The sequence below is a fragment of the Symphodus melops genome, assembly GCF_947650265.1.
Source record: "Symphodus melops genome assembly, chromosome: 20".
In the NCBI taxonomy this organism is placed as follows: domain Eukaryota; kingdom Metazoa; phylum Chordata; class Actinopteri; order Labriformes; family Labridae; genus Symphodus; species Symphodus melops.
In genome coordinates, this window is record NC_136710.1 from 7,447,114 (window position 1) to 7,465,311 (window position 18,198).

General features: G+C 42.6%; 1 protein-coding gene across 4 annotated transcripts in view; it reads left to right on the plus strand.

Annotated features, from left to right (window-relative positions):
* Positions 1-241: 241 nt before the first annotated feature.
* The window catches only part of usp53a (ubiquitin specific peptidase 53a), a 29,851-nt gene continuing 11,894 nt past the window's right edge, over positions 242-18,198 (plus strand). The window contains exons 1-10 of one of the 4 annotated variants that reach the window (XM_079370785.1): positions 242-948; positions 8,169-8,823; positions 9,432-9,524; positions 10,457-10,591; positions 11,583-11,693; positions 12,872-12,954; positions 13,200-13,284; positions 13,530-13,676; positions 15,539-15,688; positions 17,376-17,544. In XM_079370785.1, the coding sequence (XP_079226911.1) occupies positions 8,680-8,823; positions 9,432-9,524; positions 10,457-10,591; positions 11,583-11,693; positions 12,872-12,954; positions 13,200-13,284; positions 13,530-13,676; positions 15,539-15,688; positions 17,376-17,544 (1,117 nt within the window). In that variant the 5' untranslated portion in view covers positions 242-948; positions 8,169-8,679. The other 3 variants (XM_079370782.1, XM_079370784.1, XM_079370783.1) reach the window with 3 other exon arrangements.

Sequence of the window (18,198 nt, forward strand, 5' to 3'; positions counted from 1 at the left end):
GAATATTTAACGACCCCCCCAAAAGAAGCAGGTGTAATCGTTGCCAAGTGTGCAACTGCAATGCACACTTTCTTTGCAAATGTACGTATGCAGATTACTATATCAGCAGAAGGTGGTTTTGTTAAGAGTGGCTACATTTTGCACCCCTGGATGCAGAAAACACTTCAGGAAGTGTTACATCCAAATTAATTTGAATTGATTTTACGCCTTTGAGAAGAAAAAAAAAAACTTAGTTGTTTACACTTTTTAAGTACTCACACGATTCAACATCGCAAACAGGGGAATCATTGTGAATAAACAGCGCATGTTGAAGCTGCAAACCTCTGCACCACGGAGGAGCAACGTTGAAGTGCCTGCCAGCAGAGTTGGCGCTTTGCAAATGTTGGGAGTGTGTGTCAGCGCGCGCGCGCCTCTGTGTTCGCTCGCGCTGGAGCTTGTGTGGCAGCGGTGTACAGTAGCATGGCAGACTGCAGTAAATACACAGTTGAAGAGGCGGGGTTTGACATCTCCGCTCCGAAAACATCTCTAATCCAGTATTTCAGGTGGCGAAGTCGACCGGGGCGACTATTTTTTTTTTGCTCACTACCGCCGCGCGTCAGCGAACTGCTGCAGAGCCGCAGAACATTACGCACCCAAGTGAGAAGAAAAAAAACGGAATATATCGCAAGTGGACGGAGACAGCTGCTGAGTCCGAAGAGGGATTGTAGAGAGAAAAGAAAGACAACAAAAAGCCGATGAGAGTGAAGTTTTTTTTTTTAAAACGGCGTCGGACTGCACTTTTGTTTCTGCTTGGTGTTGTAGTTTCCAACGCGTGTTTCAGCCCCTGAAGTAGATTTTAAACCAGCCACTCCGACAGCTCCTCAGCACCTCCCCACCCCGAAACTCAACACACAACACTTCAACTCTTTGAATATTACAGCACTTCTCGGGGTGATTCGTCTCGATGGGGTGAGTGACTCTTGTCTGAAGTTTGTCTTAAATAGTTAGTCGAAACTTTCCTCGTGTCTGTTTATGCAGTAGGTAACATTTCGCAGGGCGGAAATACAGCCTCACCTGGAAACTCAGGTAAGTCGGAAACCAGGTAGGCCTAGCTGTAGCTACCCAGGTAATGGAGCTTTAGTTAGCATTTTCTTTGTTGGGGAGTTATAAATGAGAGTTATGACCTGTTTAAAACACCTGAAAACTGACGTGCACGGTGTTTTTAACGGCAGAAAGTCATTGCGACTTCATATTGTAAGTCGACTCTTGTCGCTTTGTTGACAGCTAGCAAGCTAAGTGTCTGTTTGTCATTAAATATTTAGAATATGCGACCGGCCTAAAGAAAAGTAGGCTTAAACCTGCTATCTACGCCGTAGACCATTTGTTGTTCTCGTCAACAATAAGCACGTTTTAACTGGCTGAGCACTGTGTTTCAGGTCATTTTTAGAGCTTTCCTTATTTTTCTTTTCATGGTTTAGTGTCACCTCAGGATAAACAAACGAGCACAGTCTGAGTTTACTACCAGGTCTGCTCTCATTCTTTCAGGGTTTGAATTGCGTCGTATTTGCTCTTTTTAAAAAAAAATTTAATATGTAACATTGTTGTACTCATTATCAAAACAAACAAAAAAGGGCTACATTTCCCGTCCCCCCCCCCCCTCAGACAACAGGGCTCTCCCACTTGAATTCATTTTTGCTGTATTAGACCCTCCAGCACAGGAATGAGGATGATGAAGAAGCAGTGAGATCATCATGCACACTCATCCTTTTTGCTGAAGTGGTTGTTGTGGAAGGTTTTCTCCAAGACTTCAGATGGCTCAGTAAATGTCGAGGCATGCAGGAGAACTAGTTTTTGCTGCAAGCCTTCAGTCACGTCTTTGTGTACAGAGCATGTAGAGCAAGAAGACTTGGAAGAAGTATTTGTGTTTATTGTTTCCTAACTAACTATGCCAACAGTGTGACAGGTGATTAAAAACATGACCTAGATAATTTTAAAAGTGGGTTAATTTATCCAGATGAATATGACTATAAAAAAAGGGACAGGCATATTGGTCATCAAACTTACTTTCAATTGGAAAGTTGCTGTCAAATGTGGAGCTGTTACGGAAGCAATCCTGAGAATGCAGAAGAGGATGTTGTATTTCAATCAGGCTCCATTCAGGATGGGGAAACCTGGAACATGTGCTTTTTGTTCTCCCTCTTCCTCCCTTGGATGCGGTGAGGAATAATGGGTGACTCAGCTCGATTGTGGGTGACCTGTTCTGTTTCACAGTCTTGAATGTGACGACCGCGCGCTCGGAAGGTGGCGAGCTCTTTCGAGCAGGAAAAGCCCCACGCAGGAAACGACCGCTGCATTGTTGCCTGAAGGCTTTTCACCCTCCCCAGCAGTCCGGAGAGAATGTTACAGTCGAGTTTCACAGTTAATTTTCGGGTTCAAGCATGCGGGGTCACATTTTATTGCTTCTCCTTCCTGCATGCAGAGGCTTCAGTTGTACTTTCAGAGGTCTGTGTGTTTTACCCGTCCTCGCCTCCATGCCAAATAAACAGTGTGACAGGGGAATATGAGGTGTTAAATTATAAGACATTAGAACACGGTGTCCACAGTGAACAGGAAACAATGAGTTCATGTCTAAATGTGTGACACCACGTTATAAAAAGCAGATGAAGTGGAAGTGGGAGATGTCAGCAGTGCTTAAAAGATGTGACTTCATTCCTGGTTACCATGAGTCAGACTTTGAAGAACTTTGCATGAATTAAAAAAAAACAAAAAACACCCTGAATAGAAGCTTTTTCCTCCCTCGAGAGCGTCTGTGGTGAGTATTTGTCCACTTGTTAAGTTTTGTCATGTCATAGTGAATTATTTTGAATGAATGGAAGCATGATTCAACAATAAGGCATGTGTACTCCTTACTGGAGTTGAGAGGTCTTGTATAATAAACAAGATTTATTTATTTATTTTTTTTAAACGAATTGAATGCACTTTTTTTTAACGTGCTCAGCGTTTTTTCACTCTGTGCTTTAAGTTTATTTTCCTAAAACTTTGGCACAACTATACCCTGACTATTTTCAGGGGTAGTAAACAAATCATCTGTATGTTTGTTTGTTTGTTTTTTTAAACTGCAGAAAAGTATCTCTTATACTGGAGCAATAATCTTCTTTTTTTAGCATTTAAAGTTCATCTTTGCATTCATAAAGAAAAAAAAACATCTGTGTGGGCTGCTTATGTGTAGGTATGAAAAGGTCTGAAATAGTCTTCTTTACAGCTGACATTAGTCACTCAATATGATTCACTGTGGGATGTGTCTCCGCTGTCATTGAGTCTGCTTCGTCTTTGTAAAAGAATGTCATCAAAGAGTGTGACTCACTCAAGTAAGAAAAAAAGAAGAAGATTTTTTTGGTTTTCTGTGGATGTTGGAGTTTCCCGTTGAACACGATCCTCCTCAAACAGAAACCATGACTCGTACGTGAGTCGAGGAGGAGCAGATGAGAAGTGAACACGCTTGCGAAGCAGAAAGAGGATAATCCAGCTTGAAAAAAATTGATCAGAATTGAGGGGGGGGGGGGGAGTGAAGAGTATACCTGGATAAAACCAAACAGTGGCTAAACTGCGCTGACATGGAAGTTGTGGGAGAATGCTGTGTGGGACTTGTGACCGTGTTTGGATCATGTTCAGGTTTCAGAAGAGAACCTGTGAACTATATAATCCAAACAAAGGCCTCTTTTGAATGCATCAACGTCCTCTCTTTTTTTTATGCTCTTCCCACGCTGTGTTTCTGTTCTCACGTCTTTTAGACATTGAATTAGCGTGACTCAATTACCCGCAGATTGATTCTTGGCATTAGCTCACAAAAGGAGATCAATTGAATCATTGGTAATGAGGCTATCCATCAACAGATCACTGATGGATTCATTAGATCCTCCCACTCCCCCCCATGCCTTCACACCAGCAGGCCCACACCTTACTGACTCCTGAGACGGTCCTAGGTGCTGATGCACATCACGCTCTGTGGCCGATTGCTCCGAGATGCTAGCCTTAGCATTTCCCTCATGACGAGGAGGGAGCCAATCCTGGACTGTGCTCTGCACGGCGGAGAAAGCCTTTGTTTAGGAACACCGGACTTCCTGCACGGTGCTCCTGACTGAGACAAAAGCTCTCTAAAGGATCATTTATGTAACTTCAGATTGGTTCTGTTTGGTACCTGCACATGTGTACGATAATATCCCTCAACCTTTCAGTCTTCCTGCCCATTTTTTTCAAATATTTAGGTAAGAAGTTCTTGAAGAATTGACTCGCAGGGCATTGGTGAAGGTGAAGCAATCCTCGCTTAAAGAGAAACTATGAAGCTTCAGTCTGTGACATGTTCATGGTCATGTTCCTGGTGTTGTAAACTGACTTCACGAAAGTTCAAGAAGAGTTCAAGACTGACACTAAACCTGCAGGCAGCGTTTTTTGTTGTTGTTGCGAGTTACAAAATAGAAACAAACATAAAGACGCAGATGTAAAGAGCCAGTCAGAGGCTGTTAAAGGATGAATACAAAGACTCGACTTTGTGTAAAGATTCATTGGAAATATCACAGGTTGCAGTACAGGCAGCTTTCCTCCTAGCTAAAAAAAAAAATCTATAATGTTTTTATTTACTATCCTCGCTGCAACCACCACAAATATAATCTGCAGTGGAAGCCTTTCATTTTCTTCACACTTTTGATCATACTCCTTTTTAGAATGCAACTCTTTCTGTATTCTGTATCATTTGTTTTTTCGCTGCAGTCAAAAGTTTCTGTTCCCTCATCACATCTTCATCTGATCACAGACGCATTGACTGAGATTTTCTCTCCCTCTCACTTCATCCTGCTCAGGGCTGAAATGAACAAGTCGAGGTTATCTGAAGGGAGTCACGGACAGTGTGTGGTTTGTAGAAGGGAGATTAACACAAAAAGAGCTCGAGTAAGAAAAACAACAACAGTCGCATAAGGATTGTATATTGACTTGTTTTCATTCCTCCACCTTTAAGTAGAGGGAGTCACGTTGTTGGCATGGAGAGATCTGACTTCATTTTGAGAAAATGAGCCAGTGCAGACCGCGAGCATCACCGTTTCCAGCGTTTCCCTCTTTGATCCGTTCACGTACTCGGGTTCAGTAGGATGTCGTGTGTGACATTTGAACCTCTCAGGATTGTGACTCAGCCAGTCTAAAAATGTGCGGCCTGTCCTGCAGCACAAACACAGCAAGGTGTCGGTCACATGACGTGTCGCATGAAATGTGTCGATTGGACAAGCCTAGATATTAATTTTGATGCGTTCTTATTGGGCGAAACTGAAAGTGTCAGGCTGAAAAGTTCAAATAAGTTCAGTATTTTTCTAATTATTCCTTCTCAAGTTATTTATGCTTTTGAGGAGCACAGCCCAATCATCCAAAATGATACCCTCCATTTGAAGTCAACGTGTGCCTTTTTTTTTTTTCTTTGCTCACATTGATAAAAAGCTGAACATAAGTGTTGTTGGCACGCTGTAATGTAATAAAAATGTCTGGGACCTGAAAGGCCCAGGCATATTTACTCTCCCCCGTTGTCAGCAAAGTCCCAATAGAGAACATGTGTAGGCTTCATCGTCCCTGCAGCCGGAGTGACGCTGACTGATGTGGACGTGAGGATGTGTGCTGCTGTTTGTGCTCGCTGGCACATTGATATGGAGGGAGACGCTCCAGGGTTCATTTGGATGTGTGATGTCTAAAAATAGACCCTTTTTTGGGGGTGTACGAAGGAATTGTTGAATTGTTCATAGAGCGAGTGGTTTCTTCTTAGAAATAAAGGTGATCTCACACACACACACACACATATATATATATATATATATTTTTTTTTAAAGAGCAGCTAATTGAATTTATATATATTTTTTATTTTTATTTTTATGTTTAAAAAGAGCGGATAATTTAATTTATATATATATATATATATTTGGTTTTGTTTAAAAAGAGCGGCTAATTGAATTTATATATATATATATGTATATATATTTATTTATTTTTGTTTAAAAAGAGCGGCTAATTGAATTTATATATATATATATATATATATATATATATATATAATTTATTTATTTTTGTTTAAAAAGAGAGGCTAATTGAATTTATATGTATATATATAATTTATTTATTTTTGTTTAAAAAGAGCAGCTAATTTAATTTCTGTTTTGTTTATATTTTTGGCTGTGTGTGTTGCATGTTTCCAGCCGTAGCTTATGTCATCTAAAGATAAACCCAACATGTCAGGACTCGTCGTCTTCTTTTTGGGCTGCGCAGTTCACCGAGTGTTCCCTTTTCCAATCGCCCTTCCACCCACTAAAACTAATCTGAAACCAGCCGCTCTTTAGCAACCGCGGAGCTTAAGCAACTCGCACAGCCGCGGCATTCCAGCGAGCAGAGACGGTGGAAGCGGGCATGGTTAGTTAGACGACTGTGAATACTAAACCCAGAGGTTTCACCATTAACCTGCTTTAAGAGCTCTTTGTTTGTTGCGACATCCATCGAGGATTGTTGAATTACCAGGATGGAAATGTTGTCCAACCTGTTTTGGCTGAAACTTAGCGAGCTCCTGGAGACTGTCACAAGAGGGACTTTTCATTGTTGCTGCAAAGTAGGGCAGTATTGTCCTGTGCTCACTTTGAATAACTAAAGATGTGAGGGTATTTTTTAAGATGAGGATGAATCACTGTGTGTCTCACACACTCTCTCTGGCTGTTTATTTCTACCTTTTTAGGCACTGGAAGCTGCTTTGCCTCAACTTAAGTTCTCTTTCTTTTTAGTATTTAGGAAAAGAACCTGGCGTTCCTTAACCATAGGTGCTGATACTGTTGTGATAAACTCCACACATCTTCCACTGGCTGACTCGGCTGCTGACTTTGTTGAGCGCTGCTTTCACGTGTCCGCTGCACATCTTCTCCCACAGCGTTGTTTAAAGCTGCAGGTTCCATCAGAAAATGAACTGCGTCTTGTCCCAGTGTCCTCAGCTGCTCCTCTCGTGTTAGAAATAGGTCACGCCAGCGCTCTTTTGTAGTTGAGTTTAGAAAAGGATGACAATGCCTGGAGACGACAAAAAGAAACTTGAGGCGCTTTTTTCCCCATTTTTTTTCTTCTTTTTTTTTTAAAAGTCTGATCTTTGTCCGCATGCTGCTGACCAAAGACTCCAGTCTGTGCTCTCTTCTCTTCTGCAGACTTTATGAACAAACAGTGCAGTGTGACTGTATGCAGGCAACACTGTTTAATGACAGTGATACATTATCACATGAAGTATTCTTTCAGCACAACAGAGCACAGAGGCTAACACAATCATACATCTCCTGATAGGGACATTAAAATGGCGTCGTCGTCATCTCTCTTTTTGTGTTCGCAGCTTCTCAGTTGTCCTGATTTTTATTTTGAACGTCAAGCTTTTGATCCTGCTTCAGTTTAGTTTAGTTTTTTAGAATTCAAGAGCTTTTGAGCGGACGCGTCAGTAACAGGTTGGTCAATAATGGAAATGACTGTGAACTGCGCTTCCTAGTCAAAGTGAGTACAAAGAGCTTGGAAAGAGTGAGAAAGCAGTTTCCGATACAGAGAGACTTGTCTCTTATGTCAATAGATGTTCTGCAGTTCGGTTGTTGAGTCCTCCTGTGACTGGAATAAAAACCCATTAATTTTCACACTCCTTGTTTGGATCTTACTGTTGTTTTTTTTTTTGTTTTCTTTTCTCTTCGATTATTTTGTGTAGCTGCAAAATGCTAAAAATGGATGTTCAATGTGCAAAGTCTGCTCTGTTTTTTTTTTTTATTTGTTTGTTTTTCTGCTCTCTGGTGGTGAAGAATTTGAAAATCCTTCAGTCTGACTGTTCATAAGCACCTTAACTACAGGAGGGGGGGGGGGCTGCCTTACTTTTGACACACCTCCAGTGCAAAGGGTGTTTGAAGAAGTTAATGTGTAAGCTGTGTTGGCCTGTTTCAGACGTCCAGTTGGAAATCTGAACTAGATCAGGCACGGAAAGAAAGAATCACATGTTCAGTTCTTTTACTTGGTCGTCTATTTTGTAAAGAAGTTCCAAACGTAGTTGCCCAGTGACATTGTTGATCAAAACATGTTGGGGAAAAAAACGGTTTGATGATAAACGTCCTCTTTATTCAGACTTTTTTTTTTTTTTGTCCATCTCTCTTTTTCTGCAGCTTGCTGTCCGGCCTGGAAAACAAATCACAATGACTGAGGCTACGAAAGGGACTATTGACTGCAGCTGACAATCTTTTCTACTATCGGCACCATGTGGCAGAATGTGCTCACAGCGGCCTCCAATCCCTTTTGAAGATGTTATGAAAGCGAGCCTTCAAGACTAAAGGATGACAGTTGGGTGTTCCCCTGTAATCATTTCACATCGTATCACAAGTGTAAGAACACTAATCACCAAAGGCTTCCCCATACAAAGACTGGGATTGTAACTTTTCTTTTTTTGGTTTACTTAATTTTTTTTTTTTTTTTTGGGGGGGGGGGGGGAAATCAGGCTCTATAAAAAGACCTTCTGCATGTGCTGCAGAAATGGACTAAAAGCCCATGTGTAGCAGGGCAGCTGCTGCAGCTCGAGGAATTACTTAAACCCCAGCTCCCGCAGCCCCCCCCCCCCCCCCCCCCCCTTGCCAATCGTCTGACTGACCCACCTGTCCTGAAGGCAGAGCCCACTGTCCAATGGCATGGGCCAAGTTCTTCAGGAAGCCGGGGGGCAATCTGGGGAAGTCGTACCAGCCGGGGAGCATGCTGTCTCTGGCCCCGACCAAAGGACTTCTGAACGAGCCGGGCCAGAACAGCTGCTTCCTCAACAGCGCTGTGCAGGTAGGTCTATTTGGATTTAATTCGCCTGTTGATATACTGAGCTATCAGATGTAAGCAGGTACAGGCCAACTGACATGATTACCAGTATGGAAGAAGTAGTATTTCTTTTTATTGATAATGTGATAACATTGATAACACGACTACCTATGCAGACATTTCTACAATGAGTCGGTTTCCTAGTTGGGCTAAACTTCCCACGTATCCGGAGATATACTTGAAGGTTGGGGTTGGCTCTCGGGGGGGGGGGGGGGGGGGGGGGGGGGGGATCGCATGGAGAGACGGTTCCTTGTTCCTTGGCCACACAGTGAGGTCACTCTGGGAGACGGTGACTCAGAGCGTGAGCCGGCCCAGGAGCTGCTTGAAGATGATCATGACCTTCGGCCTTATTTCCTGCAAGGGCGCACATGACCCACATGACCTCGGACACTCTGTCCCAATGTCTTGATACCTTTTTATGTAACTGTAAGTGTTTTGTGCATAATAAGATGCCTCCGACTTTAAAAAAAAAAAAAAAAATCATTTCAAGCTCAGTCAAAGAAAAAGTGTACTTTTTTTAAAAAATGTTTAAGTGTAATCAATCACAGCAGTGTCCTCTTTCTCTTGTGTAGGTGTTATGGCAGCTGGACATCTTCAGACGCAGCTTGAGGCAGCTGCCCGGACACTTCTGTCTGGGGGAATCCTGCATCTTCTGTGCTCTGAAGGTACTATCAGAAGCATATTTCATCAACTTTCAGGCCCTTCTGGGGAAAAAAAACAAACATGAACCTGAAGGCCAACGTTTTGTATTTTAAGCGCCACTTTTCTCTCGTACACACTGATACACGAGGAAATGAGTTTGCCTACACAAGTGCTTGTAAATATGTACCCTTTACTGTCAAGGTGTTAATATAGAAAAAAATCCTGTATGAATTCTCAGAACTTTGTTGCCGTGTTCTCAAGGAAAATAAACAGTGATTCTAGATGGCGTCGATTGCGCAACACGAAAGGCAGTTATGTGTCGTATACTAATGAATGACGGCCTGTCAGCACTCCTTCATAAAGATCATGTCGGGACAGGACTGGTTCAGACACACAGGAATGTTTCTTTATCATCGTGAATGCATAGGCGTGCTGAGAATATTTAAAGTGACCAAGGATCATGTCTTGTGGTAAATAGTCCTCCATTTGTCTAGCAGATAGCTTTGATCAACAGGCTCTGATGGAGTTCCTCATGTCCTCATGGGGGGGGGGGGTCCTACCTCGGTTTTTGGGGGTCACGGTTCAGTTCAACAACAAGAAGTTCTGGAGACATATAACTGTCACTTTAAAGTGACAGTTAGCTCCGTCTTGTGTCGAGAGTAAAATAGTATTAATTCTGATTTATGAAGTGTGAAGTCACATGCTTAGACTGTCACTGCACAAGCATGACCTCCACCTGGATTGATGTGTGATTTGCGTCCTTCGATGTATTTGTCGGAACGTGACTGTGGCGTACGTTTTGTGCAACACCCTCGGTCACCACTGTGGCGACTGTTTTGGCCACAAATGCAGGCTGTGTATGGAGAATGACAGTGACACGTCATGCGTTTTTTTTGTTTTTTTTTAATAAACTAAATGTTTCATGGTGGAATCAAGCCTTTGTTCTCCTCTTCAGGGAATCTTCTCCCAGTTCCAGCACAGTCGGGAACGTGCTCTGCCCTCCGACAACCTGCGTCACGCCTTGGCAGAGACCTTTAAGGACGAGCAGCGCTTCCAGCTGGGCTTCATGGATGATGCCGCAGAGTGCTTTGTAAGTTCCCGTAGCAACTCGGGCTGTCCTGAGGGATGGAGAGCGGCTTCGGAGAGGGGCGTGTGTGTGCGTGTGTGTGTGTGTGTGTGTGTGTGTGTTACCCTGCTGTCTCACTGTTTGGGTATTGCACAGCAAACAAACTGTTTGGCGAGGTCACTGAAAGAGCTTCTGTCCCTCCCTTCCCTTCCCATCAACCCACTGCCACGTCGCTGCTAAATATCATCATGACAGGTTATATAAGGGCCACAGCTCTGTTTGGACCTCTCTGTTTTGTGCCACCATATTATGTTACGTTGTCGAAGTCATTTTGAGAAGCCGATTTCATGCGCCCTTCTTCTTTTTCTTTCACATCAGTTCCAGCCCTTTTCACTCTTTTTTTTTTTTTTTTCTTTTTTTCTTTTTTTCTTTTGGAACAACATAAAACTGTTTGTACCATTTTCCACCAAACTGATGTTAAATTGTTAAGGGACTCTAACCAGCAAATATAAAAAGGTCCTTTTTTTATCTGCATGAGCCACTCATAGAAAAATCGAACTGTAACTTCGTCAGCTTGGACCCAAGCTTACGTTCCAAAGTTTGCATTTTCAATAGACAATTTTAATTCTTGTTCCCACATAGATCTTTGCCCTCGAGCGTACGCCATGCAAGTGCAGCGGCAGCCGTGTACAGCCAGTGTCAAATTAACAGGCTGTGAAGTTGTGCCTGTAACCTTTTGCAGCCTTAATATTTTATAAACCGACAAAGCACTCTGTAGAAAGAGGTGGCAGCTAAAACGGAAAATAACTGGCTCTTTAAAACGTGTCCCTTCTGCTGGCGGGTTTACAGCAATACTCCGGAAAGTTCTCAGTGTGCAAATCAGCGCTCTTAGAAATACCTTCGCCTGAGGAGAAAAAGTTCTTGGCCTGCGGTGCTGCAAACAGGCGGCTTTGCGAGTCACGAGATTGGAGAGATTTAGTTGAATTCCTGATCGGGTGATCATTTTGTGTCACAGGAGAACATTCTGGAGAGGATCCACCTGCACATTGTGCCGGAGGAGACGGATGCCTGCACGTCAAAGTCATGCATCACGCATCAGAAGTTTGCCATGTCAGTTTATGAGCAGGTGAGTCGGCAGGTTTGGCAAACCATTAAACTGTGATGTGATTCGTAATTTTGACATTTTTCTCTCTCCTGCATCCATTTTTGAGAATTTTTTTTAATTTTTTAAATTTATGTATTATTGAAAGCTGTTTAACTTTGTGTATCAGTTCATGCAGTGTCTGTTTGCACAACCTCGACAGTGCATGTGCATGCAGGCTAAACACAGCAGCCAATGTAAGGATTAAGCAGCACTCACACACACAGACAGGAACATGAATCACTGTCTGAGACAGAAGAAATCCAATCCGTCATGTTTTGATTCTGGGTCGCCCCAGTGGAATAAGGAGGGTGTTTGTGGTCTGATTCCACCGTGCAGCAGCAGCGGATAAATCACAGATGGTGTACACATAAATTCCAACACCCTTCCTTGAAGTGGCGATGCCCATCATTGACACCATCCCAAACCAGTTCTATCTCGGTTTGAAACAGATAATACGCCTTTGTACTGAATCCCTTCGAGACCCCGAGTGGATTTAGTTCCATCCAGACTTCAGAGCACCAGAGCCAGCGAATAGCATCAAGGCCTGAATGAGGATTGCCCCGCTCAGTTTACACTTTATAAGTGATCACAATGCAAACAGCAAGACATGCATGTCTTCATCTCTTACCTTCAATAATAATAATTTTTTTATTTACTATACTATTTACTATTTATAAACTATTCTGAAACAAACCTCTTTGTCTGAGTCAAATGTAATTATTTACCATATTCAAGTTTGCATGTAAAACATAACATAAAAAAAAAAAATCATGAACTTGGTTTGTAGATTGTTTACATTTGTCCAAAAGTGGAAGATAGCCAAGTTATTAGAAATTAGAATGTAATGTTTTAAAAACACTTCTTATGTCCCTGACGGATCAGTACACCAGCAGCTCTGTGATGTTGGGAAATGTAGTGAGTTTCCTCATCCAATCTACCAGACAGGCTTCACAAAGATGTTCGACTTCCTCGACTTAGGCCCCCTGAGGGTTTCAGTATTATTTAGTGCTGTGACTATATCTAATCTCACTCTTTAGGAAAGTGGCCTGATGACTTCATAATAAGTCTAAGACATCACTTCAATGCTGGAATCACACATGTCTCTCTGTGTCTCTCTCTCTCTCTGTCTCTCTCTCTCTCTCTCTCTCTGTGCTGTGCAGTCTGTGTGCCGTAGCTGTGGGGCATCCTCTGACCCGCTGCCGTTTACAGAGCTGGTGCATTATGTCTCCACCACCGCACTCTGGTAAGGCACACAGGCAATATGAAACTTTCCTTCATCTGTCCTGCTTCACTGTGTTTCCACTTCCTCCTGTCCTTCTTTGCCACATTTGTCACAAGGACAAAACTCAACTTTTCAGCTGACGTCTCACAGCCGACAGTCTTTCTCTCTCTCTACACACCTTCATCTTTATGTGTCCCTGTCCATGTCCTCTTCTCTCACGTCCTCGTTCAGTCCCGCTGACGAAGCTGCTCCTCTCTTTGTTTTAGTCAACAGATGCTTCAGCGCAGGGACGAGTCTTTTGGGGAACTATTACAAGCAGCGAGTACAATAGGAGACCTTCGTAACTGTCCGGTAAGTGTGTTTATGCCGAGTGCTTTATAAGCAGTGTGTAAAAAAAAAATGTTGAGTTTGAGCAGAAGCCATTCATCCGCAGTGAAGCTATTTCTCTTCTTTGTTTGTGAGTGCAGTAAGTCTGAATTTTTGATGTACATTTTTACTGTCTGGACTTTTTTTGGAGTGTACTTGGTAATTGGGCAAAGTTGCTTTTGGGTGAAACTTGAGTCATTTTTTTTTTTGTGCGTTTCTCTTTTATTCAGAGCAATTGCGGCCAGAGGATAAGGATCAGACGAGTCCTCATGAACTCCCCCGAGATAGTTACCATTGGCTTCGTGTGGGACTCGGACCAGTCGGACCTCACGGAGGATGTCATCAGATCACTGGGGCCTCATCTCAGTCTTTCTGCAGTGAGTCTGAAGGCTGGAAACCCAATTTCGACGTTTCTATTTTGCCACCTGTAGTGAGTGGAAATCCTGCTTGAAAGTGGACGGAGGTTATTTAAGGAAAAGAAAATGTTTTGGTCGGGATTAAAGATTAAGGATGTTTAAAAAATAATCCGGCAGCATCTCGCTAGAACACGTCTTTGTACTTTCTTGAGGAAGTAATAAATTAGCGGGCGTTTTTCCGGAGTTAAAGCACACAGCTGTGGTCTTGTTGTTCCCGCAGTTTACTTCGGCGCAATCGAACATATGTGGGAAATAAAGTGGGGATTTATTTCTCTGTAAGTCAGGCCATTGCGTAAGCAGTTAACGCCCAATTCCCAGTTGGCTCGCACTACCGAGCAAAAAGCCGAGGCTGGCCTTGGTCAGCCTGTCCAAAAGCCCCTCCCTTCTTCTCTGTTTTTCTGAGTGTGTGTGTGTGTGTGTGTGTGTGTTAGTCATAGGGAAAGTGTGGGCTAAAAAAGACGCCTTCTGAGACAGAGTAAACATCTGTTTAAAACTCCTCTTGTTGCCGTGTTTACGTGCAGCCATTCTTCATTGTTAAAATGGACACACAAGCAACAACGAGTTTTCACCTTTTTTTTTTTTTTTTTTCTTTTTTCTTTTTTCTCTCTGTCTGACATCACACCTTCACGCCGATAGAAGTCATCCGACGTCTACACATAAAATATGTAAAACTTCGGCCCGGTTTAGAAAATGTTCCTCAGTAGGCCGTCCATCAAGCCAACTGTGTTTGCTGGGAAAAAATAAAAAATAAAAATCAATCAGTGTAGTTGAGAGCAGAGGGGGGAAAAAATCATTGCATAACTCTCCTATTGAAGTTTCAAACCACTTATTTGACAGCTCCCACTTTCCAAAGCATCCCATCAGAAGAATTCACCCCACCCCCCTCGACAAGTGAGCCACAAAGACCCTGATTCATTAGGCATGTGACTTTATTAGGCGTTTAATGGAGACCTCCGCCCCCGTAGCTTGCTTTGACTCTTATTGTTTGAAAGAGTGAGAGGGGCACAGAGAAGCGGTTGTGTCAGAGACATGGGAAGGAAAAAAACAAAGTCGCTCTGTAACCAACACTTCTCCTTCTCCTTCTTCTTCTTCTGAATTGTTTTTGACACCATTTATCTTTTTCACATAGTAGCCCTTTCCAGAGTGCTATTCCGCAACAGGGCCAAAGAAAAAGCTTCGCCCTTATTACATCTTTTGTACATTCATATTGATTTCGCAACGGTGTAACATTGGTGTCCCAGTCGGAGCATTCACATTGTGTTACTGTGTTGCGAAAGTACAACGTGTAGAGAAACAGCGGGGTGCTCCACACACACACACACACACACACACACACACACACACACACACACACACACACACACCCACACCCACACCCACAGCGCTGCCAAATCCTGTCTGGCTCTGTTACTGCCTCCAACGGTGGCACAAAAGCGGCATCACTTTGTTACACTTTGACATTCATAGCGAAGGCGAGACGCGACAGAAGCACGAGTATCTCTACTAAAGACTTGAGTATTTTCCGATACAGTTGTTACAGATGTTGGGAGGTCTGACTCAGGAGAGGGAATGAATCCAAACAGGAAAACAAGCTCAGTTAAACACACTGCAGTAGAAGACAGGATAGCAAAGGCTGATGGGAAGTCCCTGATTTAAACCTTATTGGTGCTGATTGCCAAATCAATGCTGCTTGATTCACACAGACCTTAATGTGTAACAGGTGGAGTCCTCCAGCTTTTCTCGTTGCAACACAGTAACTGTAGCGCAGGTGCAGATGAGGTATGTATTCACACTGTGCGTTTTTTGTGTTTTTACGGACACAGCTCTTCTACAGAGTGACGGACGAGCATGCCAAAAAGGGAGAGCTGCAGCTCGTGGGAATAATCTGCTACTCCAGCCGCCATTACTGTGCCTTCGCCTTCCACACCAAGTCTTCCAAATGGGTCTTCTTTGACGACGCCACGGTGAAAGAGGTGAGAGAGTTTTGGAATCATGACTCATTCGAGTCAATTAACTTGAGAGGTCACCAATTTTGATGCAAAATTTTTCACCTATTTCAGACATATACCCGATTTAGTCCTGGCCTTTATAATGATTGGAAGACATCTCCTATTATATCACCACTGGTCAGGCAAATTAATAGATTTGGAAGAACTTGTTTGTTACTTTGGGAACTTATGACAGATATTTCAAAATAAAAGTTTTTTTTTTTTTAATTTTACAGACTTGAAAATCTTGATACTTTTTTTTATATCTTTAACCCCGAGAGTGGTAAACAAGCAGACAAACAAACACCCTCGAAACATGTTAACAATAAATATAATATAATATAATGTAGGGACTTCAAAATTCATTCAAAAACGGCATTTCAATAAATGTAAATGAAAGTGATTTATGTTTCATCTTCGGGATTTTTTCACTCTTTGTGAAAATGAGTGTGTGGAAGAAAGGATATTGATGTACGATCTTAAGACACACACGTGTGCAGTTATGAGTAGTTGACAGACGCAGAGTGGAGTCAGTCTTCCATCTCTATTCACCGAGTGTCTTTTATCAGCCAGTAAGGACCTCATCGATTGCCCTCGTGAGATGAGCCTTTACGGCACTGAAGAGTCTGCTAACCACCCCTATTTCCACTGCAGTACCCCGAACTCAGTCAACACAAAGTACTGCAGTAGTCAAATCATCCTGAGCCAGCACAGATTATTTCACTGATCCCTCCGCCGGTTAAAGCGGCAGGGTTAGAGAGAACACAGAGTTCCTCTGTGCAGGTGTGTATCCTGGCTCCAAATATTTTATGTGTGTGTCTGTATTTGGTTCTGCAGGCGTGTGCGCGTGTGTGATCCTTTTCTACTTTTCCAAAAAAACATTGGCTGTATTTTCCTGGCATACAGCAAATCTGAACACATCTTTTGTCTCACACGCTCACAATTTTCTCGGGGACTGTGGTGCAGCGGCTGGCTGGCTCCGCGTCAATCCATCAGCAGCTTGTGCTGTGTGTGCAGAACCCCCCCCCCCCCAAACTGAGATGGAGGAGCTACAGTGCTCAGCAGCGCCTGCCAGACCCGTACCTGTGACTCCCCAGCTCCCAGCTGCTAAATGATTTCCGAAGAGTAGATCCATTTTTGCGTTTTTCGACGCAAGAAAAATCCCTGTTTGAAGCCTTATACATGGTGGATTCTCCTCCCTTTCCTCCTCCTTATTCCTTCCTCATTACTCGAGCTTTTGACTTCCATTTCCACATCCTTCCTTCCTTGTGTTTTTGTTTGCCTTATTCCTTTTCTACCTCATCCTACATCTCCTCCCCCTCCACCGACATTTCCTTAATTAAGAAGCACACAAGCATCTGTTAGCCCGTAGCCTGCCTTTGTTGTGCCTCGGTGGCGAGACATGCACCTTACTCAGCTTACTCAGCTAATGTGATTGTGCAATTTGGCTTTGGGGTGATACATTGATTCATGGATGAGACTGAGGTTTTATTTTGAAGTTGCAAGTTTGTGATCGCTGTCAGATCTTTGTTTTTACTCATTTGTAAATTTCAAACAGTGTTATTGTTTCTTGCCTCCCATCAGGAAAATGCAACATGAATATATTGATGTCGAAACATGAAAAAACCTGAGCCTGAGTCTTTGCCCGCCTTCTCTCTGTCTTGTGTTCTAGATCGGCTCCAGGTGGAAAGATGTGGTCAGCAAGTGCATCAAAGGTCACTTCCAGCCTCTCCTCCTCTTTTACGCCAACCCTGACGGGAGTGCGATCTCCGCGGATGATGCCTCAAGACAAAACAGCAGCCAGTCTCACTACAAGACGCCTTTGAACGGAGACGTGCAAGGTATAATCTTTTAAACAAAAGATTAAGAACCATGGTCTCTTCAGTATTTAAAAAAAACAGACAAAATAACTGGAGCTGGGAAAAAGAACGTGCAACTATTTCAGTCTTCAAACTACCATTCCAGATAATGATGCAGCTGTAAGAACTTCTATTGACACAAGTATCGTTTTAAGCAGGAATAGTTGTATAACATCACGTGAGACTACATGAACTTTGAGTTTTATTTCGGAACTGATTCAAACTTTTCATTGCATCAACTTTTACAAGGAAACAATAGAAGTGTTCGGTTAAATACATTTTTAAATTGACCTTAGTAACAGGTTTTTAATTGAATGTGTGAGCCATTATAAACAACATATAAGAAAAATAAATCCCTTTTTAGTTGTTGAAGTCCTGCGAATCGAGCAGGACTTGGTTTAAAAACTTTGAAATGCAAATGAGGAGCCTGAGGTTTAATTGTAGATGAACAAGTTTGACTAAAATCAAATGTAATATAATGACATATTTACTTACTTTGATATTGAATCCACTTCAATTGACAATCACTCTCAATACAAATCAGGTTTAAAGAAACAGAAAAGCAACTCTTTTATAGGGCGTGTTAAATCCCAGATCATAAGTTGCCTTTGCGGGCAGTAATGAAAATGTGTTTAT